Source organism: Centrocercus urophasianus, unplaced genomic scaffold (assembly GCF_019232065.1).
Source record: "Centrocercus urophasianus isolate 14NV4802_14NV808 unplaced genomic scaffold, USGS_Curo_1.0 seq_17, whole genome shotgun sequence".
In the NCBI taxonomy this organism is placed as follows: domain Eukaryota; kingdom Metazoa; phylum Chordata; class Aves; order Galliformes; family Phasianidae; genus Centrocercus; species Centrocercus urophasianus.
The window spans coordinates 21,692,892-21,718,242 of NW_024884722.1; the positions used below are offsets into that span (position 1 = coordinate 21,692,892).

General features: G+C 34.8%; 1 protein-coding gene across 7 annotated transcripts in view; it reads right to left on the reverse strand.

Annotated features, from left to right (window-relative positions):
• Nucleotides 1-25,351, reverse strand: part of KCNMA1 (potassium calcium-activated channel subfamily M alpha 1) — a 431,318-nt gene that overhangs the window by 26,094 nt on the left and 379,873 nt on the right. For all 7 annotated transcript variants that reach the window (XM_042817866.1, XM_042817867.1, XM_042817863.1 and 4 more), the window contains 3 exons: nt 22,783-22,906; nt 19,694-19,918; nt 16,215-16,407 (listed from right to left, as the gene is read on the reverse strand). In XM_042817866.1, the coding sequence (XP_042673800.1) occupies nt 16,215-16,407; nt 19,694-19,918; nt 22,783-22,906 (542 nt within the window). The remainder of the gene's footprint in view (nt 1-16,214; nt 16,408-19,693; nt 19,919-22,782; nt 22,907-25,351) is intronic.

Here is a 25,351-nt window from a genome sequence, read left to right on the forward strand (position 1 = left end):
TCCTTTTCATATTCCATTTTCTCCTTCAGTCCCCAAACCTTGCTCCATTAATGCTCATAAAAATAGTAAAGCAGGGCTGATAGTTGTGATCTTCTTATAACCATAGTGTCTCCTTGCTCAGCAAACAACTGAGGGAGTTACAGCTACAATTGCTCAACAGGATCAATCTCTAGAGTAAAATTCATACAGGCTCCTAAAGCTGAAGTCATTGTGTAAGGAAATACAATGGCAACTGGGGTCTTCTGAAAAAAAAAAAAAAAAAGAAAAAAATTAATCTGGGGTCATCCTACCACAGCTGGCAGTAGTGCTTGCATCCATAAGCTCCAAGGAAGGAAATGGCTTGGAGAAATCAGGAAATTCAGGCACAGCTTCACAGTGACTTCTGCCCACTGAAAACACTGGCAATAATTATTGTTTGCTCTGCTTACACAAGGTTTGGAGAAACTCGTCTGATGGCCAAATGATCTACCGATTGTGCTGGACACAAACTTGTTTTTTATTCTCATGCAGTTCACTTAACTGAATAACATCCTGTGAAATGCAGTAAGACCTGCTCTATGTAGCAGCGAATAGATCCTTTTAGTTTGCTGGTGTTACACTTTAATGGAGTTTTAAAATAGATACAAATTTGGCTGTTGGAAGGATGCACTGGAAGAATACTTCTGTCCCAGGGATCCAGATGAGCATATTCACAAACCAGATTTTTATGCTACAATTATAAAAAAATCTTCTGTTCCAGAGAGTCATAAAAGATAGTTTACGGCTCCTAGCCCCTTCGCTTTTGCCTCCTTTCCCTTTCAAAAGATACATATTTTATTAAACTGGAAGTATAAAGGCAGAATGTAGTTTACGAAATAGAAAACTCTAAAGGTTGTGATCCTGTCACTAAAGCGCGTTGTAAATTGATAATGCCCTTTAATTAAGGCCATTCTGGGGAAAGGTGCCATGGGATTCACTGGCTAAAGCAAGCAGTGAAGTTCTCAAAAATATAATTTGTAAATCATACATGCTATGAACTAGCTCTGGCTCACCTGAGAAGCATGAAACAGAAACCATATTTTGGGCATAGTCAAGTAGCATGCAGGCAGTGAACTACCAAACACATCACTGACAAGTGAATATGGAGAAATATGAGACAAGGATTTTCATTAAGCAGAGTCAGAAAAAAAAGAAATAATTCTCTTACAAAAGGATCTCACATCTCTATCCCTTTGTTACTGTTTGCTGACAATGTTCATTAATATTCTGTTGAATTCAGTGCAATGATAGACTATACCTGTTATTCTCCGAAGTACAGCCACTGGGGCACACCAGAAAAGTTCAGCAGCAGTCATGCAGCTAAAAAGCTGCTGACATTCATGGGAATCTGTTACAGTCATTCAATTTAGAAGCAATTCTAGCTTCAAACGTCCCGTGCGGTCTCAGACAGAGAGATGTAGTTTGGCCTTAGAATCTGAATATCCTAAATTCTGATACCAATTCTGACTTCTATTTTAATTTGTGCCTGAAGATTTAAAAATTCTTTGGAGATTATCTCTACAGGTCTTGAAGAGAAGAGGAATGCAGGAAAGCAGAAGTGCCTCTGTAAGCTCCTCACTCTCTCAAGCTGCAATCTCAGCAGCATCTGCACAGATGCTCTCTTCCACATCTGGGCCCAAACATAGCCCAAGCTACAAGGAATGAAGAGTAAAGAGGATATCTGTCTCAATTGTAACAAGCCTCCAGTGCACTGAGACTGGAACAACCCTTAGTGCAGTGAAGGCTGAGAACACCACTGCAGAGAAAAAGCTGTTCATCTTCCCTCCAAGAAAGTGCTCTTCTCTAATGCCTATTCATTCCCATTCTGTTGAATTACTCATAGTGAAAACATCCAAACCAAAACTGTAATGAAGGCACAGGACAATGCTGATGTTTGCTCTTCCAGCTGTTCCTGGATGTGTTAGCAGACCCACACGTTGAAAGTGTAAAGGACTGCTCTAGTGAGGCAGGGTTCAGTTGTAAAATCAAAGATTAAGGGCAGGATTGGAGTTTCATCATCTTGAGACCTGGGGCTGAATGACACCATGTTGTTTCTGTTTTCAACTTTGAGGCTTTTTATTCACAGGCACTTATCTGAGTCCTTTCCCAGTTTGAATCTCATTTAGAGTTTCACTATCAACCACTTACAAAACCTCATGATTAAGTCCTTCTGCAAATGCCTGATCTTTATACAAAATCTCATGCAATAATTACCCAGACCATAACTGCGCAGGTTTACCACAAGCTTACATAATTCAAAGCTACCAAAACAAATGGAATATCTTTACCAAAATCTTTCAAAGCATAGTCTTGATATTCTCTTGACACACTCTTTGGTTTTTCTCATTTTGTTCAGGAAGTACCAGTAGAATTAAAGACATATTTGAAAAGAGGTAGAAGAGATACTTATATTCGTTCATTCAACATGTTGTGGAACAGTAATTATCCAAAACACTGCGGAGTACGCTTACATCCATAACATAATCAGAAATGATAATTCCTGCTTTTCTACACACTTTAATTAAAACATTAGTGCTCAAGGTGTTCGTTTACTGAATTGTTCCTACTCTCCGCTTACCATTTTAAAAGGTTTCTATGCTAGGTACTTCCTAAAGTATAAAGTTGTTGGCATCTAAGTATAGCACAGGCTTGCAGCTAAAATAATTTACTACAAAATGATGTCAAATCTTTCTCTGTTTGATCATTAATCGACCTTGCACACCTAGACCCCAAACAAAAATAAATAAATATGCTGAATAAAACTTATTAAATAAATCAAGCTATATTACCTAGTTCACAGAGACAGGTATTCAATAAATACAAATAAAATAGAAAGCTTACCATTAAAAATGATATATAATCATGTTAGTCAAGACTCTACATTATGTCATTATGTCGAATAAAGTAATTTTTTTCCTTAGTAAAAAGGAAGAGCAAAGCCAGATTTCATATCAAGCAAGTAATAAAAACATTTTGATAAATATGTGAAACAATGCTGTCCAACACATGATTGGCAACTACTGAAACATAAATTAAACAAATTTCCCATTGCTGCTTATGGGAAAATTATGCAGATTAGAATTTGATTAGGTTTATATCATGAGACTCAATTTGGACTTTTAATCTATTAAGCTCCAATAAATGAGGCATCTGAATAGCTCCCCTGAGCTGCAACAGTAATAACCACAGCAGTCATTTTTTGCAATATATATTCTGACAATTTCTTTAGCAGATGAAGTTAAAAAAATTCCACATCTTTAAGTACAATTACTTTATAACTTTACAAAATTTCAGGTGTATGCAGGGAGGAAATAGATCCATACAAAATGCTTAAACAGACATTTTGTGATAATCAACATCTGTCACTCTGTTCTAGCAATATTGTTTTTCCATTGACTTGGATTTACTTGTGTTAGGCTTCATGGTCTGTGTGGGCTAAACAGTGCCAGCAGACTTTTAAATTGCTCAAGCTGGAATTGAGCTGGAAACCTATGATAAGATGTCATTAAGTTCTCTATAGGCTGAGTCAAAACTAAAATCCCACATTCAAGGCTGTCCTGGGGATCAAAGATTTAACTGTGAAGGCTAAGGCCTCATTTTATCAAAGAAATCTGAACTGGATTCACAGAAGTGAGTGCTGAGACAGGTTGGATTCAGATCAAGACCACCTCTAATTTATATGGCAAAGGTCTACTGCACATTTCCTGCAGTTTAATCTCTATACAAGTATCCATAAATTCTCAAGACTCACTTCATTTTGTAAAAAGCAACTCTCAGCAAAGAGTGCCAACTAGGGGGCATTTAGCATCATGTCAGATTTCACCAAATCCTGTCACAACTGTTTAACTGACAGGATGCCATAAAACCACATAGACAAATGTCAGTACACAGGTGACTCCCAAAAATTAGATTTCAAAGACTTGATTAAATGCTTGGAAGAAATGGAAACTTTTTTTTTTCTTTTTTTTTCATTTTAGTGTGAATATGTTTTAAAATATATTAACAGAGAATTATATTATTAGCACAAACATAGTATCAAACATATCAAGAGGAAACTACGTATCAAAGAGAAGTATGTTAACATAGAATTTAAATATTTTAACAGAAAATAATTTCCTTCTGGTCTGCCATACTAAAAGAAAGATTCTCCATAAGCCAACATTTTTTAACAGAAGTCCAAGTCGAACTCCTTTTTGTCACTCACACGTTGCTTTCGGTAACACACACAACTTCAGAGTAATAGCTGTGCTAAAGATATGTCATGTGCAAAAATGAATTTCATATTCTGCCGAACACTAACACAACTAACTTTTCTGGAGAAAAATTCTTCTCACCCGGGTGCAGTAGGGCTTGGAACTAGGTGATTTTTGTAGTCACTTCCAACTCAAGCCAATCTATAACTCTGTACTACATCTCTGCTGCAGTCTAATCAGAACCTTGCAAATAACACACTGTGCCGAATTTTAAATGGGAATATAGAAATAAAAGAGTTTTAGAGATTTGAATATATTTTTTCAATGTATCAATTCAACAGCACAATTTTCAGAAGTATCAGTATAACTAAACTGTATGTAAACCAGCCCTGAACCTGCCATGAACAATAAAGTAAAAAAGTACCTCCAGAAAGTACTTCCACTCAGCCCTCTAATTCTGAAGTTCACAGGAATAGCTAACACATCAACCCAGCCTTATACTCTGTTCATATCAATATAATCTCCCTGTTCAGTATATCATATATACAGAATGCCACGTGCTATTTTAGTTTCAATATAAGTCTAGCAGGTACTAAAACTGGCTATTTTCTTGCAACTACTCCTGATTCTGACTGAAAATGCACATACAGTGAAATGTCCTGATTCTTTCTACTCCTTTTTTTCACATACAAAATATATAAATAGAAATTGCACAGTTAAGGAATACTGATGTTACCCAATTGGTAAGGTTTGAGAATCTCTGCTTCACTCAGTGTAGCCTCTAGAATCAAGAAGGAAAAACAAACTTTCATTGACTAAGTTTGCAACATTTTGGCTCAAAATTTTTCCCCTCTTCACTGAATATTAATCATAGAAAGAAAAGAAATTCAATCATCATTATAGAGTATCTCACATTATTTTGAATTTTTGCTAAGATACTTGAGGTTTTGGCTTATCTCACATAGTTCAAATATATTTGTATATTTAAAAAGTACCAGCATGAGTTCATTTACACACACCTGACATTTATTTAATTTATATGGTTTCAAAATGCATTTTTTACTAGAAATCAAGCTGGCAACGACAATAACAATAGTAAACTGTTTTGTGACATTATTTAAGCAGTGAAAATTAAGTGGCAACTATATAATGTACGACATGGTATCCAGTACACAATACAATCATTCTAAGAATTTATGAGCTCCTTTTTAGTTTCCAGCATAATACTGACTATTTACTGTCACTCACTCATCTAAACATTACTGCGGGTTTCAAAAATGGCTTAATAAAACATTTAAACAATATATTAACTTTCCTACTCAATATTATTTATTATAAAGTTAAACAGATTGTTACAAATTGTTTTCACGTTAGAATTTCAGTAGTACCAGTATGAGTGGAAATAGCCATCCTTTCAAGTATGGGCTTTTAATATTTCTGAGCATCTATTTCTTGTTATTTGATTCTAATAAATATTCAACTTGGAATCTGGATTTTTAAGAAGTTTGAGGTAGTTCAGAAAGTTTGAATCTGAAATATAAACCTGCAGATAAATAACATGGTCTACTTCAAACTACACAATGTCAAAAACTTAGTCTTTCTTTACAGTTGATATGGCCAACCACAGAACCATAAAAGACAAAAATGTTGAGTATATAAATACACACACAAACATATGCACACACACATATAGGAACTTATTACTGAAAAGTTTCAAGTTACGCTTCTAAGAAGATATCTTCATATGGGAACAGCTAGAAAAAAAATTATAAGTTACTGAGTATTTACAACAAAGATGGAAAGATGGTCTTTAAAATACAAAGATTAAAATCCTAAACAGAATGGTACAAGTATCTTATATGAATTTAATTTTCATTAAAGCATAAACTGTTTTTGAGCAGGTTTATTCTTGTCAGTAAAGGAACATTTATTCTTAAGAATTTCTGATGTAATTGTAGCATTATTAATCCAACCCATCTGTTCTCAAAGAACACAAGAAACAATTCCCCTAAGTGCTTTTCAGCATCTTTATGACACTGGTTTCAGCAAAATTTCTTTTTTTTCTTTTTTTTTCTGGTTCGAGGAGAAATTTTTTCAAAAATTTCTTGCTATTTTTGCCTTCACTTTGAGATTAATTCTAAGTCACAGAACATATATAAGATATAGAGATATAAATTTAGCAGAAATAAGAAATTCTATGAAAACACCTAATCTGATTATCCTATCAATGTATTTGAAGAAAAACTGAAAAACAAACAGGAAATCCATTAGAGGCTGCTATGAAAGTAATGTCACCTATTTTATTGTGTCCATGATGTCAGAGGCAGATGGTGGCGGTACAGTAGTAGAGGCTGAACCTTCTCACCAATATTCCATTAAATTTTGTTGCCATGAGACAGATGGCAACAGGGGCAGTCTGAAAAAATGCATCTGACACAGTAGTGCATATGAAGCAAAGATGTGTCATTGAATTCCTCTATGCAGAATAAATGGCACCCACTGATATTCATCAATGTTTGTTGAATGTTGATAGAGACCAAACAGTGGATGTGAGCAGTGAGGCAGCAGGTGCTGGATTTCAGCAGTGGTATCAGCAACAGTGAGTCACCTCCATTGGTGTCGATATTTACAAGGATGGCATGCAGGCTCCTATCCATCACTGGTGAAAATGCATTGCTAATGGTGACGACTATATTGAAAAATGTTTTTTTCTGTGTCTGAGAATTTGATCTATCAAATAATATTACAGAGATCTTTTTATCTGTTGCAGTTCCCATGGAAATGAATGTAAGGCATTATTTTTGGAGCAACCTATGTATCTACATTGCAGAGATACTTTGTCTTCTAATACTAACAAGTAATCATAACCCTATATTAGTAGTACAGTGTTTGAAATCTGAATCTGAATAACAACCAAAATTCAAATCAGTATGAGGAGTTCAATCTCAACTATACTCTCGTAAGAGCTTCCCTACATCTCTAAGAAGAGTTGGCAAAAGATCACAAATTCTTATTACACTACAGATATCTTATACTACTTCTTGTGTCCAATGAACCACAGAAATTCTATATTAATATTGGGGATTATTGAATACAAATAAATAACTAGTCAAGAACAAAGTTCACCCTTCCTTTAACAAAAACCATTTGTAAAATTCACACCCTTTTCGGGTTCAGTTTATTCAGATTTTAAAAAGAAAGGCTATAAAAATACAGCATTAGGAACACAGAAGGTATCGATCCTCAAATGAAAGCAGATCCTCAGCATGGCCTGCATATCAATCTCTGATGATGCTAAAAGTTTTGGAAGGTTGCAGGTATACTGAAACTACCAAGCTTTAGAGACTGCCTATTTTGCAAAGGCTGGTCTGCCTCAAATTGAACCGTGTTAAACTTCAAGCCTATTCTGATAGAAGAATATGCAACTATTTATTAAGTTTTGTCCTAATGCTGGCTGTCAAATGGCAGTTCTGCAACTCACTAGCAGAAGTTAGCTTCCACTCTTCTACAACGGCTATTACACCAGGATTTAATTGCTATAAACAAAGAAGTAAAATCTAGCTTTCTCCTGGAACCTTTCTAGTTCCAGTGAAATCTGCAGGATTTCACCAAAGCTTCCACACTACATACAAAAACAGTGATCTATGAATTCAAGTATGTCCTTCAAAATAAGCAATCTTCATGCATATAAATTACAATTTATTAAACAAACAATACGTACTGAAACAAGAAAGATAGCAGAATTAAGCTCATGAGGCTGCCTGGTATGGCATATAACTTTCAAACTATCTTGTAATCCTGTAATATATTATCTATATATTCCATTTTCTTGAAGTTATCTTCATAATCAGGATGCTATCACAACTATCATGGGCATTGGAACTATTTTTAATTTTAATTTAAAGAGCAATTAAAGAAAGACAATGGATACACAAGATAATAAAGTAAGTGATTAGCAGGATGCAAATGACATAGGCTTAATGATAATACCCTATTCTATTCTCCAAAGGGCCTGTTGAGAGGAGCCTTTTCTACATGTGGTTGTTCAGCTAATGTGCCTCTGCCTACAATTACAACATTGCTGACACCATTAACCACTGAAACAACATCACTTTGTGAAATCCTTGTTGTCTCATTAAAATGCAAAGGGTCAGATAATTTACCACATTGTGTGTCTTCTTTCGCAGAGGGTAATTAGCAAGCATTACCCAGTATGAACTCCTACTGAGAACTAGTGAAACTCTGTGAAATATTAAAAAATATTTAAAAAAAATATTTGATGGAAATGTGCAAGATTAACAATGATAATCTTAATATACCTTTATAGTCAAGAGGCCTTGAAATATAGACTTTTTGTATGTTGAATATCAGAAGACGTTATGGTTGGCTGTTTTAGAAACTAATCTTTAAATTTTCAGAAATTTCAGAAACTTATGCAATCTAGATCTTGCTTAAACAAATCTAGACACGTATCTCCTTCTGCAATTAAGAACATTAAAGAAACAAAGAAACACAGCTGCAGAACACCTTAAAGTTTCTCAAAGGCTTACAAAGCAAATCTTTTTTCAGAAAGACTTTTTGCAGCTGAACACACAGATTGGAGTAGTACATTCAAATGTCCAAGTTCTTGTTAATTGAAGTCCTATACCATCATTTAAAACAACCTTGATAACATTCACTATTGGCTTATATCTCGTCAGGGAGCAGAATGATCTCTTATTCTTTAAATGGAAGTTTGGGGACATAAAACACATTCCAATAAAAGTGAACAGAAAATTATGAATTCATTAAACTACTTTGGTATCTTGTGCTATATATAATATTTATATTCCAACTACTGTAAAATATGCTTTAATATCTTTAGGCAACTATAAGGACTTAAATATTTATAAAATGGCTAAAGATAAAGTATAGCTCTCTTATTCCTACATACAGATGATGTAAGGCATGCAATCAAAGACAATAACACTTTCAACCCATTTGTCATCTTAAAGGAGCCTTTCAACTTCAGATCCCTTGTGTGCAATCTACATAAGAGTTGTTGCCTACATAGGCAACTCCAAAGGAGTTTGCTCCTTAAAAACTACCAAGAGTGCTATACTTCACATAAAACAGGGTTTTCTGAAAATGGAGACAAAACTATAAATTTGCAGGCAAAACAGCTCCAAGTGGGGCTTCAAAATACTGCTGTATTTATCTCCGGGACATCTGGGAACAGGAAGCATTTTGATTTAATATTTCATAACATAGAGGCAATTGCTTCCTTGCCTAGTGTATAATTAATGCTCATAAAAAGAGCAGTTTTTTTACTCCTCAGCATCAGAAATGCACAAAATAGTGCACCTTCATAATAAGGGGTTTGCTTTCAAGATGTTGAACAGCAAATAATAATAAAATAGAGTCACCATGGATTTATAACAGTCATGGGATGGTTAAATATATTTATAGTATACGTGTGAAATAACATGCTTGATGTACTGTGCTATCTACCTCTTTTTGCCCAGTTTTATCTTTCTCTGGCTGAAGCAGAAGACGTCCCAAAAGCAGAGGAGAAAGAAGCAATTGTGAAAGTTTGATGGCATTTGGGCTAGAACCTACAACCATTTCTCATATACATAGAAGTTGTATAAAAAAAATGCGTCTCTCCAGCCATTCCCTAACACATTTTTAGTTTATAAGCAACAGAATCAAAAATCTCCTTTCTTAGCAGTTTTTTTTCTCATCCTGGGAGAACTTTGAGGGAAAGAAGAAACTGTTCTCCATGCATTTAAGCTCCAGCAGCTAATGTTAGGATCCAGCTATGAGGAGAAAAGAAGAAATGTAAATGGTGCTAGGTGGGAACTTTTCTCTCTGGAGTTCTCGTGAAGAGTGGAAGGCTGGTAGTGTCCTGTTTGAAAGAAGGAAATGACTCCTAGCACAGACATCTTTGACATCCATGAAACAAAGTTAAAAGAACAGTCTGTCTCTCTTACTGTCTCTTTATTTTATTTCTGTCCAAATCTTGCAAAGACTTAGACATAATCTAACATTACACAGGTGGATAGTTTCACTGAAGTCAGAGAGATTTATTAACTGGTATAACATTAAGGACATAACTTAAGTTTTGAACAAGAAAAGCATCTGATTGTAAACCTGCCAGGGCAAAGTCTATATTTTATTCTTGTATATATCAAGAGTATGACAACAAGCTCTTAATTCCATCTAGAGCTCAAATATGCTACAATGAAATAAAAAACAGCTATCAGCTGATCCATCTGGTTCAGCAGGATAAGAAGTCATGTGCATGTTGAGAGTAATGCTAAGTTACTTACTTATCATAGTGACCTAATCTTCAAATATGGGATTTATTTTCTTTTTTTCCTTTTTTTTTTTTTTTTAATTAGCTACAATTTGTTATTATTAGTTTGTTATTATGATGTAGGACACATGCAGGGAAATTAAAAAAACCCTTATCTAGTTTTTCAATGACTAACTTCATTACTTGGGATAATCAGTCCTGGTTTTGAAAAATAATGAAACAAAACTACAACAAACATTCCAAAATTCAGTTGGTTAAACAATAACAACCAACAAAATGAAATAATAATAATAAAAAAAGCCAGATGTTATTTTTGTCTATCTACACAGAAGAATATTTACAACAACTGATGATAGCAATAGTATGTGGTACATTCAGGAACACAAAACATAAGAATATGCTTATCAGGTGTAATCCCTGTGCTGAACTATCCAACCTGATGAACCAGTAATCCAGATGTATTTGAAAGTAAGGTACTTTATTTTTATTTCTTAATGTAATATAACAAATGAAACAAGAGAAGCAGTGCTGGGTTGCCACAAAATGCTTTCCCTGTCAGCACAAAAATAACTGCATTTATGATCAAATAATACATTTTGAAATCTTCATTGAAAAACTTATGAGTGTAAAGTCAGACAAAAAAAATCCACATTCATCAAAAAATCCTCCTTTAGAAATAATCAGCTCAGAATTTTAATTTTTTTAACATCTGAACTTATAACAAACATCTCTAAAATTATCTCTAACAATTATCTCTGAAAATGACACAGTACCTTTGCTTTTCAGACATTTATCCTTCCCCTTGTTTTCCATTTCAAGTCCTGATAATACTACACTTCCTTCCTTTTGCTAACATTTCATAGATAAAACAATGAAGAATAATTAATTAATAGAGGAGAAAGAAATTGCTAACTCCAAGAACAATGGAATGTAGATCTGAAATTTATTTTAATAAGAATTTTCTTGCAGCAGATTGGTAGACTTAGTCCATCAAGAGTTGCAATAATGTAAGAATCTAAATGAATAATCTAATGAAACTCAGTGGCTTATGAGCGACAACATCTCTTCCTGTTCTATCAATCATAGCTTAAGACTCCTCCAACAAAAAATGATTATGAAACTAGAAGTAATTTTAAAGGAAACCTTAAGAAAACGAAACCAGGCTAATTGGACTTGTGCAAGTTTATTTTAGCTTGCATAGTCTGTGATGCTTGAAATTTAGTGTCTATAATTCTGTGTATATTAATTTGATTTTATAGGATTTTCTGCAGAAAATTCCTGCCATGACATATTATTCAGGAGTTGATCCCTTCTTTTTTTTTTTTTTCTTTCTTTCTTCTCTCTTGTTGGAGGATTTTATTACAAGAACAGTCAACGTAGGCCTAGAATGCCTCTCTTGTTGAAGTAGCATTCCTAGGGAAAATTCTCAGAAATTGAAGTGGTTCATAAAACAGTTGCATTTGTCACTAAGCTGAAATACATCTACTCTTCTGTACCATGAGTTGTCTTGTAATGCCCATTGAAAAAAATGCTACTATACAGCCCTTCCTTTCCGTACTTTAGACTGGTTTGAAACCATAATATTTGTTTTTTAACTGTTTAGCAAGGTGGGTGGTTTTTTTTGTTTTGGTTTTATTTTGTATTTTGTAATGAAACATACTGCTCCTATTATATAGGCCTGACTCAAAATAAGATGTAAATCACTATCCAATAAAAGCAAATTACTGAGTTTGGTATCTGAATTTATAACCCAGAGGCTACTCTGGTACAGTATTTATAAATCTCTAAACTGTTAAGTATAACTGTCTGGCTTTTGGGAAGAAAGCCAAATAGCATTTTTAGTTACAACTCAAGAAAAATATCTTGTGTTCATCTGGTGAGTAAAACAAGTAAAGTTCCCACAATTTAAGACTCTGAAAGAAAGTACAGGAAACATGAAAAACTAGATAGGAATAGTCAATAAGTGTTACTTGAAGAAGAAAGGATGGAAAAAGTATGGGAAGATCAACAGAATGGGGGAAGAATTACTGGGGCTCCCCCAATTTACTGCCAAGGCAGAGCCCATCCCAGACTCCTTCCCAGGTGCTTTGGAGGAATGGAGTACAGATGCTTATCATGGATCTAATATTCTTTGATCTTCTCTCCAAAACACATCTATATAAAATAATTCATTTTCTAGTTGAGGGAACACAATTAGAATCAGAAAGGATCAAGCAATAAGAACAAATCTGCAGTATCTGAGGTTGGTTTTTCTTTCTGCCAACAAAAATGTAACTTTTTATAAACCTTTCTAGGAAGATTATCAATGAACATCTTGTTAAAGATAAAAAGAGGACTCCACTTATCACAAATAAAAGATCTGAGTTTATGAATCATTCTGTGAAGATGTAGCCAGAAATCCAACTTTACCAAATTTTATATTTCAGAAGTTGAGATGTCCTACGGAAAATGGCAAGGTTTGCTGCAGATTCAGTGGGATATACTTTGGCTTTGTCCTTGGAATCTACATTGCCCAGCTCATTCTTTGGACATCAGATTCTGCATTCCTCCCATTTAGTGAGTCTAAAAAGTTGCCCAGTCAGATTAGAAACCTTCAAAAGCCCTTAAAATAGTTTCAGCATGAGAGATTTTAACAACACAAGTCCAATTTGAAGGATTTCCTTCTCTCTTTGAGTAGAATAACACAGTACACTTTATGTAGGGGAGTCTAGTAAATCCTTCCACAACAGTTAGGTTTTTCCTTCTAATATATGCTGCTCCTGTGTTGTCACCAGCTAGACAGTGATGATGAGCATAGATTTGACAACTTAAGTAGTTTAGTCTCATCTGTTCTGGTACTCCAGGGTCTGCAGTAATTCTGGTCCAGAATTTATTTTGTTTTCTCTGCCTTGGAATTGTGAGGACAAGTAAGCTACTTATTCCGTTTCCTTCAGAAGGTCAAGGCACTGTACTCCCAATGGTTAGTAGATAATACTAATATTAACAGTATCAGTTAGTATTCAAGACAGACAAACCAGAGAACAAAGATGTTGTCAGAATATTTACCAGGTCTGGACAATTGATGCAAGCCAGCTCAAAAGCTGAAGAATATTTTAATGATATGAAGAGACACTACCAAGTCTTTGTTTCTGCGTGATAACTCCTTTGTCCTTAATAAGTTCACCTTGAACAACTAATGAGAAAATACTTTGTTGATATAAACGAGATTAATTCAGGAGACTTTCTTTTATCAGTTAATTTAGCTTGGTTATGTGTTTAAAAAAAAATTCTGGGAACCAGAGGCCTTACTGTTATAGAATTTTGCCTACCAAGAAAATTTGCCATGGCATGTCCTTTGTTCCTTCTACAAGCCCCTTTATCACCAATTTCATATGTCCAGTTGTTGGTATGATTCTCTATCTCCCTTGCTGGAAAGGGGTGGCTTTGATGGATGCAGAAGGTTGGCTAGTTCTGAATGTTTATGTGACTAGGGTGGAAGTGACTTTGGAGTTAAGGGAGGTGAAGAGGATGAGCCCCTGTAGAAAAGGGAATGAAATCTCAAAATTTGATAGTTCTTTTTTCCTCATATAAAGAGAAGACAAAGTATTTATAGACATGGCACTATATTTCTGTATAGTATGACTATTTCATACTAGCTAATTATCAGGATTTATTTAAGAATCAGATCTGCATCCTGCTTATGGCACACCTTTTGTATTGGCAACATCTGTTACGGAAATGAAATAGTCACAGGTAAAAATTTGAATGATCTTTATTCATTCAATAACCTATAGATTAAATGACTGTCACTTTTTTTCAGAGAATTATATATAAGGTATTCTTATGAGATTGCACTTAGTGACTAGAGCATTATATTGACCTTCTGCTTGGAGTAGCAAGGCTAATTCCCTCGTTAATTTCCCTCACCAAAAATCTTGCCATGTAGGCTCTGTGTTTCTCACATATACTGTTCACATCTACTGTTTTGTTCTTATTTCTTCTCTTTTCAACACTCTCTCAAAGGTCAACTGATGTTCTTTCACAAACCAAGATTTTCTACTGTCAGTGTTCCTGTGATCAAAAATAGACATCACATAAAGGAGCAGCACAGAACCCTTTCAAGGGATGGTAGTGGTGAGGGAAGTCATTCAAAATGATGCATTCAGAACTAGAAAAGCTTAATGTGGCAATACTTAAGTTTGCATAAGCTAATGTGAACCGAAACATTTTCCCAGAATAAGACCCATGAAAAAATAACCAACAAGCTGGTAGTAAATTTTTGGTTTTGAGATCAAAAATATCAAATCCCATTTAACATCCCAGTAAAAGAAAGAATCTGAGTGGCTGTATTCCACTTTTCCAGTGAATTTCTAATAATGATCACAAGTCATCACAATGGGAGTAAGTCAGACTCTTTTTATAATTTTTTCATGGTAATTCTAAAATACTTGGGGTTGCCTTGTTTGTAGGCCCTGGAGTTGAAACTTCAAACAAACATGAAATGGAAAGAAGATCTTTTTCTCCCTCTTTAAATAAAGTTGTTATCCAGAAAACTATCTAAACTAGTTTGGAAAAATTCAAATTCTTAGTTTTCCAGTGCAATTTAACTCCAATATGAAATTCCAACACACTCCGCTACCTTTTTCTTTTCCTAATTCTGATGAAGTCTTCTGTATTCAAGCTCTTTCTATGCATAAGAAGTTAAACTTTTTCCTCTGATATTTGAGTCATAATTTCTAATTCTTGATTACAGTGTGGAGAGAGCAATTACCAAACTTAGTTTTCACATTCCTTAAGGGAGAACTATCTCGAGGTCATGCTCACAGGAAAACTGCAGACCAATTCACTATCTCTTCTACACCTACAGTTAAATCAGGGCTGGATCCAGAGAGAATATTTGCTGTACCACTTACTACATTCATTAAAGGTAGGACTTCAGTTGCATAAGCTGCAAGACCCTTCAAGGATGGAAAGATGATTTTTTTTACACTGATGGTCTTTGCCAGGGTGCTTATGAGTGCTTTGCAGCTGCTTTGCACAGGCACAGTTGGTGTAAAATAGCCTTTGGCTACCAAAGAATCAGTCCCACCCTCTCAGCAAAGACTGAAGGATTTTCTTCAGTCTTTAAATGGGATGAGTACATGTCAAAGCATGGGAAAAAATCAGCTTTGAGTTAATTCAAAGTGGCTTTTTGATCAAGAAGGCACAAAATAAAAAGACATTTAATCTTAAATTCTTGTTCTTTTTGTTTTACTTTTTGACTTGTGTTACTAAGCTTTTTTTCTCTTTGGCTCCAATGCTCCAATGTGCTTCACATAAAAATGAAATCTTGTTAGACAGAAGCAGCAGGTATTCAAAATTTAATACAAATTAGCTTTGGCTACATGAAAGCAACTGCCCTGATGAGAAAACCACTGAGCAGGGCATGGTGAACATGCAATGATTTTTAGATTTTTTTTTAAGCAAACTTTAACAAAAAGAAAAAGAAACATGCAAAAAACAAGAAACAGTTTCATGTTCATTCATTTTTACTCTGCAGGATGTGGTTTGTGATGTAGCAGAGAAACTACGTGACTGCCCCTTTAAAAGCCATCATACCAATCAGCAGGTTTAACTGTCAAGCAAGCTGATGTAGGGCTCTTTGAATTACTGAGTGAGGGATATTCTTCCTGCCAGGTCCTGTCCCCTGTAGGCACTGCAGAGAAGTATTATAGGGCAGTCCTTACCTTGGGAATTAGCCTGCAAGACCCCAATGCTGTCATCAAACTGCATAGATTTGATGTTGAGTGACGCCAAGATGCATTCCTTGTCCTGCAGCGAAGCATCATCAATATTATTCTGATTGGCTGACAGGATAACGCACATGTCGCAGAGGTTGATGTTGACAGCCCTTAAATCAGCCCGACTTAATGGTGTACCCTTCGGCACAGAGAAAAAAAGATTGGAGGGGTTGGGGGGGGGGCGGGCAAGGTTGCAGGAGAGGAAAAAAAAAGAAAAACAAATTAAAGATTGAGAAGGAGCTTTGGGAAATTATTTAACAAGTATCTTTTTTATGCTCTGACATTAAGCTGGTCTAACTATGTGCCAGGGAATAGGAGATGTGTGCTAATCTAAAGGGTAGTTGGTGCTGATGGCAGCATTTTAGGTTCAGTCTCAATACTCAGTCAAGCTAATACTAACAAACAAGAAAGAGGAATAATGCCAGCGTTCTGCATCTCATCGGTGACTTGAAATTGTCTTGATTTAAGTTGCTATCATGTGGCAATCTCTAGCTCTCTGAATAACTCTTGAATAACAAGAGGCGTGATTTAAATGTTCTTTTATCTACTACCAAGTCACAATGTTTAAACAGAAAAGTACTATGTGTCCTACACATCTGAAATGCAATCAAGATAAAGCTGTTTTTTCAATCTAGACCAATACACAAAAAAAGATCTTAATCTTTTTCAACACATGTTTTTGGTACTTCTGGAAGGAAAACACATCGATCTTCAAGGTTGTGTGATCAAACTGTTTGCAACAGAAACATGGCTAACAATGGATATAACTAATGTATCACACTCTCTTACCACAATTCTCAATTAGAGATGGCAATATTTAAAATTAAACATTGTGGTAGGCCATGGGTTTCATAGTTATCACAACAGAGACATGACACTTAACCAATTATGTTTTCTTTGATGATAAAAGTTGTCTTCACATACAACAGTCTGCATACCTCTAGTTGCAAAATTTCCTATCTATTTCATAAGGGCTGCAAGATCCATGAAAAACAGCATGATTTTCTATGGGAACAAGATTCTGATGTGCCACATCATATGGTTTGGCACCCAAAGAGCCTAATGATAATGAGATTAAGCTGTACCTTTTGTAACACAATGATTTTCACAAGACACAGCCAAGATCCTAGACTGTTAGCTCCTAATCAATCATGGTGAGCATCTCCTGAACTCCACTCAAAATACTCAATGCAAAAGTGAATTTAAAACATGCAAAGTAAAGGCAGGACTCAATTCTTCTTCAGTGATAGCCACTTAGTTTCAGATGACTGCACAATTATTTCAAGTTACTTTAAATAATTTGAGGCCAAACACCTTTTGGAAAATAGCATACATTGAATGGATAAGGTTTCACCATAAAGCACTCAAAACTTAAGATATGATTATTTCTGCCATCTTAATTCTGCTCTTTGTGTTTGTACTATGCACCAAGAGAAGCAGGATTCCTGTGGGGAAAAATAATATGTAACCATGTAATTAATTAAAGGCTTACTCTTAATGACTTTATGCAAAGGGACAGAACTAAGTCTGCCTGAGGATATTTAAAATTGGCATTTGCTTCCTTTTAAGGAGTTTACTCAGCAGCTTAAGTATGAACTTTATATGAAATATCCAAGGTTTTTGTTTGTTTCAAACCAGAACAAATGTTTATATATTGAGATGCAACAACATCCCTATCAGAGATTAGCAGCAAGCTTTACTTTGTGAACAAAAGCATAGAGAATAAGGAAATGGGTTTGAGTGGCCTCCATTTAACATACGACTTCCACCAGTATGATCTCAGTCACTTTAGTAGACATCTAACAAAATAATGCTGATAATTTTAACTTAATATCACCATTCAGAATAAGATAGGCTAGGACAAATAAATAACTAGATAGATAAATAAACACATAAAAGCCTTAAAGTCTGCATGGTCTTTAGCATCCTTCATTACTGTATAAGTAAATAACTCCTTTATACATTCTGTATTTTTAAATGTGAATTAATCAGTCATTTAAGCTGCTTAACCTGAAATTTGTCTGAAATTCTCTAAAATTGGGTGCAAACTGATTGGAATAAGTAATGCCGCTTCAGAATTTCAAATAAAAACTTTACAAACACACAATACATTACTGTATCATATTAGATAGCTTGGAAGTAGCAGCTAGATTCCATTCTGCTCCAATAGTACTATCAATTTAATTCTGATTCCTTATTCTTTAGCCTTCACAGTGACTGGAATTAAAAGGGATTGGCAGGAAGAGGAGGATATTAACATACTAAATCTGATATTTACACCATTTTTGTGACAGCGGAGAATCTTGTAACATCTGTTGGGTCAACTTCCAGAAAAAAAACCCAAGGACTAACAATAAATCTATATTTAATGTAACAAAGTCTGAATTTATGAGGAAGTGAAGGCTGTCTTTCTGTTCCACTGCTGTTTTCCTGATTATACAATTCAGATTACATCCATCTATTCGTTTTCAATTGTTGAAATGTAGTTATTAGGAACTGGTAAATTCATAATTTTTCACTGAGAAAAACATCCAAACCCATTTTATAAAGAATAAAGCGTTGCTCCTGTATTTATATCTTAGGGTCATTTCCCTCCTGACTGGATCTCTGTGGGACATTTATAGTTTTGAACATACCAGATCCGTAGTGTGGAGGTCTTCACTGTTTTGTGTGCACAAGAGAATGATACTAATATAGAGTATTATATATATATTATAGTATCTATATACTAATATAGAGAAGTGGAAAAATAGGACCTCTGAATTCTGGTTTCAGTGGTTATCCTACTAAGATCAGTAAGAAACCTCTCCTTGATTTCAAAATGGTAAGGATATTTTAGAATGGATATGGTAGGAATTGAAATGCTATGACAATTTTCCTATAATGTTAGCCAACCTCCAATATGTTTTAAAAAATATAGACATACATTATGTAGGTAGTGTACAGTAACAATCACAGAATCACACAGAATCACAGAATCACCCGGGTTGGAAGGGACCTCAAGGATCATGTAGTTCCAACCCCCCTGCCTAGCAGGGCCACCAAACATACACATTCAATATTTTTAAAAGGTTTTGTGAGTATAAATACAACTATAATTTCATAAATAACAACTGTCATTTCATGAGAGAAATCACACCAGAACAGACTACATGCAGTGCACTGCAGTGAATGTCTGATATATAACACAACCAATACAGCTGAAATTCATCCAATGAGGATGATGAGGCACTGAACACTGCAGCAAATATCTTCTAATAAGGTCTCACAGGGCTCTGTTTTCATAGATACAGTAAAGGGAAAAGCTAAGTCCTCAGGCCTATAAGTAGACAAAAGTAAAAAAATGCCTCTGATCAAAGTCCATATGAATCTGTCCAGTTGGTGTCCTAAATCACAAAATATCAATAATATGGCTTTGGACTTACAGGCAAGATTGAAACCTTGGGGAAGTTATGCAGTGTCTCCCATTCCCTTCTCAGGTATTCAAGTGAACCCACAAACACAATGTGCTTGAGTTCATGGTAGTGAAAGTTGCTGGCTCGTAATGGCATCACTAAATTTCTTAATCCAATCAAAGCAGATTTAACATCCCCAAATATGCAAACGACTACATGCCCACTTAAAACTGTCATCGCTGCTTCACTTCGAGTCTAAAAAACAAAACAAAATGAGAAGGGAGAAATGAAACAAAGGGAAGCTTAGATCATATACTGAGTTTTAAATCATGAAAAATGCAACTATCAATATTGTTTATGCACACAGAAGCATTGTGATAATAGGCTGTTCATTTTCATACTGATTTATCCTTCATTAAATATGCTCAGAAGAAGAAAATTCCATTCTTGGTAACAAATCCTTCAGCGTTCAGAAAGACGTACTGGAACAAATTCTGATCCTTTATATGTTGCTGCACAAGTGGATTAAGACTGGTTATAACAACAGAAGCACTGTGTATTTAGTTAAGAACAAAATGTGACCTACAGTGCACTTAGCTGTTAGGGGGATTATAGAAAATATATGCAAAATCATGCCCTAGCTTACAAATCTCTAGTGTTTCAGGATCAATTTGAAAATGAAAGCAATGAGTGCCCAGTGGTCTTAGTAGGTCTTCATGGCATCACAGGAACCTTGTGTGTCTTCTTATTCTCTCAGGGTCAATACACCTATTTTAGGACAAGCTGCTACTACCATGAGAAGCATTTGAAGAACCCTCTGCATGGCTCTGCTTTACAGTGAATGCCCACTGCATTTCACAGAGCTCCACTTAGTAAGAAACATCTCATGTGCAAGGTCATGACTAATAGTAACTTCTCAAGCCAATCAGACTTTTGGAGTTGCTGAAAAAAAAACAAACAATAAAATAAACACCAACTCATGGAGAACATTTAAATGATGCTCAGAATTACCTTCTCATCTCAAGACAAAAATTACATTTTTGCACTTAATCTCATCAGTGGCAGTATCAGTTGAGTAGGCAATTCAAAAACCATTGTGATTAAATAAGGTCATTATGAAACCATGATCTTCATATCTCGAGCCAATCTTAATATTACTGCATTCCATCAAGTAACTGCAGATCCACTCATATCATATATCATATTGTAAAGAAGTTTTGGCAATGAGTAAGACTGCAGGGAACTGCAGTTTTCTCCCCTCAATTATCCATGCTGTAAGCCCTGTTTCTGAATTGTGGAAGTTTGACAACATATAAAACAGACCGGAATATGAAGCAGAATTGTTCATTACATGAGAATTAGTAATTTTCTAATTTGTTAAAAAAAATAATAATACATGAGCTTTCATTTTCTCTTGGGCAATTAACATGACTGCCCATTTCTACCATAACAGTGGTCTTGGCTCTTAAAACAAGTGAACACAGAAGTGAATGCTGGAGTTGAGCATGTAAGTCATCCCATGTATGTACACATGGGTCTGAACTACTGAGATTTTAGAAGCCAGAAAACAAAATCTTACTCTATAATCATTAACCTGTATGTAGTTACGTATATTTGTATGGAAGAAAAAAAAAAAAAAAAAAAAGAGTTGTTACTACCTGATAACACTGGAAACTTGTAGAGTCAACACATACATTGAAAAAAAAATTATTTTCTGATTGAGGCATCATCAAACATCAATTAGAAGATAACTTCAGAAATCTTTAAATTATATTCTAGTTTGTATGTCTGTGATCTCTAAGGATAATGTTAAATTTGCATAGATCATAATGTAGGCATAAATTGTAGACTGAGTTTGAGAATGTGTAGGGAAGCATTTTGTTTATAAAGTCTTCAGCAGTGATGATGCACGAAACAGAAAGATCCTGGCCAGAGTCACAAATTCAGAAGCTAATAGGGAGAAAAACTGAAATGATATCATCGAGAGATAAGAAGTGAGGCAGTCCATAATGACATTTTCAGATAAATACTCTTCAGAGTGGGACAGCATATAAAGGTCATTTTGAGTCGTCTGCTAAAATGCGTTCAGAACATGAAGGCAGATTTCTACTGCTGTCTATTACAAAACACTATGCAGCAGATCTGCATTTCCTTGCCTGCTGAATACATATAAACACAGACTAATTCAAATTGTTCAGCTAGCTCTGTCCCACAGCTCAGCCTCTGAAATTTAGAATTGACTTGCTTGACTGTCTAAACACTGATACTGCAATACCAAGCAATGTCATGGTTATTACAGAAACCCCTGAGGAGAAGGGGAAACAAGCTTTTTACCCCTGATTGTTACAATAAACCAGGGCTGTCACCATCACTGGATGCACCATGCTACAGTGCAGGAAAATCTAAGAGAACAGGCTGAGGAAAAGCTTTATAAAGTGCGACAAACTGAAGATCCAACAGGGAGTTCATTTCAAATATCATCAGTTTTGTGAATGAGATCTGGAGTTAGTTACTTGCTACTTTTAGGTATGAGTACATGAACACAAGTGGCACAAACCTTTACTGAGCGAGATAGATTGTGATAGGCCTTCTAATTATTTTTAATGACTTGAGTCAGTTTGATGGCTTTCTCAGTTAAACAAACGAAACAAACATAAAGTAGGCTCTCACTGAAACATGCTATGAAAGCAGATTAGTGATACTACTTACTCTGGCCTATTTGGGCATCTTGACATGTTGGAAATTGAGAGAGAAGTTTAAAGAGAGCAAAATTCATATAAATAAATAAAAGATAATGCAAAACAATGCCTGCTATTATTAGAATTGTTACTACCTTGCTTAAAGAGACAAATGGGGTAAGTAAACATTTAAATATTTCCAGCATGAATTCTCTAAAGATTTAAACTCAATATGCAAATTTCAACTTATGAAAAAAAAATTTGGACCACTTTTATTATTATATTTGGCATATGGGTTTACATAACTGCAGTTCCTTAATGGAAACAGCTTCAATTTCATAATTTCACTGTTTCTGTTTTCAATATGATAGCACAGTTTATAAATTAATTGATTAAATATCAGTTTTATCAGTTCAAAAACCTCTTCTCATCAATACCTACCAAAATGACCTTTTCAATGTCCTTGGCCGGACACCAATGAAACATTCCTGTAGAGTCATATTTTTTCACATTGGCATCCATATTGTCAATCTGTTCATTGCCAGGAATTAACAAGGGGTCATGCCTGGGGAAAAACAAGTTGAGGACAACATAAGTGGAAAATATTATGAATTATGGATGGAAAGATATCCCAGGAGCAATGTACAGAGGGAAAAAAGTAAAAAATGAAATGAATTTACACTTTAACATGCTTCCTATTAGGCACCTTAAAACAAAAGCTAAAAGCAAAAAATGGTTAAGGTTTAAACATGAAGTGCAGTTTGAAATATTTTCTATATGTTTTCTACACCAATAACCATTTGGCTTTAAGCAGGGCTTTCTGACACCATCATGTCTATGAAAGTTTTTTTTTTCCAGTCCCACTTCTCAAAAATAAATATCAGAGTTGCTATTAGAATCTGCAATGAAGTAGAAGGGATAGGAACGCAGCCCCATGCTGACTGACTGGCATAAGTATGGAAAGCCAATTGCTTGCTTTTACCACATACAACTTCTGACGTGATGCTCTTCAAAGTAAAAGCTTTAACAGGCTGCACTTTAAATATTTTAGCAATTTGCCCAATCATATTTTGCATTCCCAAACTGAAGCCCTTTAAAGATTCAGCAGTATGTCATTTTAGAGCAGAATGACTAACAAATGCGCACATCTGGAATACATGATTTTAATACCAAACAACAATGTCCATTTTTTTCTGACAACTGTATTTGTGATAACCTCTTAAGTGTTGTGAAGTTTTTTTGTTTGGTTTGGTTTCCAAAAGATTTGAAAGCAGAAGGCTTTTCAAAGAAGAAGGAAATCAATATTTTTATAAACTTGCTTTCCAGCAACATAGCTACACTCAAGCACAGATACATACAAGAGAGAATCCTTTATTTATATAATAAGAATCAGACATTAGACTGAGAAGCAAGTGACTCAAGAACTCTTAGATTACAGTGAAGATCCCTCTGTGACATCATTAATTAGTAGCATTAAATGAGGACCTTGTTTGCAAAGCACAGGAAAAAAAGGACCCCTGAAATCTTAAAACTAAGCAGGGAACAGATCTGAGTCTGGCAGAACTATAGTCCTAATGTTTCTGTTGTGAATGCTAGAAATATTCTAATAAATAACAAGTACAAAGAATATATCAAAGAATAAAATATTTTGCAATATAGGAATGCACTAAATAATCAGAGGCAGGCAGACAAATTTTAAAGGAGTTTCTTTTCTGCAATCTTTTAAAGAAAATATTGGTTGATAGTAGTTGAACTCTCAAAACTGGCAAGTTTCCTGCTTTTCAAGCATTTGAGCAAGCAGGCTGTGGTAAGGCACTTGCTTTTCCATTGTCCACTACAGCAAACTTCAAATGCCGTTCACGGTATAAGTTAAATTACACTGAATACTGTCTAATAAGTTATCATGCTTATGGCAGTTAAACACGTATGGCTTAAGAAAGGCATATTCACTAATTCCTTTTAGGTTATTAATTTGTGTAATTTCACGGACGTTTTAAATAGTTATTTTTTATATAGATGTATATGTGTTTATCTATCTATCTATACTATTGAATGTTTTCCATGTCTGTCTCTGTTTCTAAATAAGAAACTTGGTCAAAAGGTGAAGAAAGCATCAAGAGCATCAGCTGTGAGATGGTTTTCTTTTTTATTTTTTCCCCACGCTTTCACAAGACAATTCTCCATGTGCCTTTCCTAGAGTAGTACTGAAATAAAAGCAAAGTTCACTAATCAAATATTCCAAATTTTCTTCTTCTCTTTCTGTTCATCAGTGAAACTACATTAAACCAATCTAAAAAATGCCACATTCTTACTTCTTAATCAGTGTGCTCTGTCTTCTCTGAGACTAAACAGATCAGCTGAAGCTTTAACAAAAAAGAGTACTTAATAATACTCTAATCTTTTCACAGAAAGGATACAAATTGAAAGGTGATAACAGATATTTGACATCAAATGATGTTCTGCTGTCTTAAGGTCTGAAACAAGTTTCAGTGTATGAGTGCTCTCAGTCTATTGTACTTCCCTCTTCGATAAGGGCTTTGCATACTATTTAAGGAATATTCAAAGTAATTTGTGCCAAAAATAAATTAGAATTTTACCTAGATATTTTGCTTTCTTTTTATTTTAGAGCTTAGTGCTATGGAAGGAGCAAAGAGTATGAATAATCGTATATAAGTTTCTATTGATGTTTTAGGTAATTTTTATTTTTATTTCTTATATATGTTACTTATTTGCAAGATAGTAAACTATCTGGATCCTCTACTTTCACTTGGAGTACAGAATCTTAAAAGCAGCAAGCAGGAAGGGACATGCAACAAGAAAGTATGCAAATAGATTCTGTTGTACTACTTTTGTTGTACAGGAATTAAACACTGCCTGAGAAGGACACTGTGATAAGACTAGTGACACTATGTTACAGGATCTCCGTTCTTTTGTATATAATTGTACTGATTAAATTTGAATCACCTGAGCTACGCTAATATTTTCATGTCTTTAGTCAGTAATTTTTTAT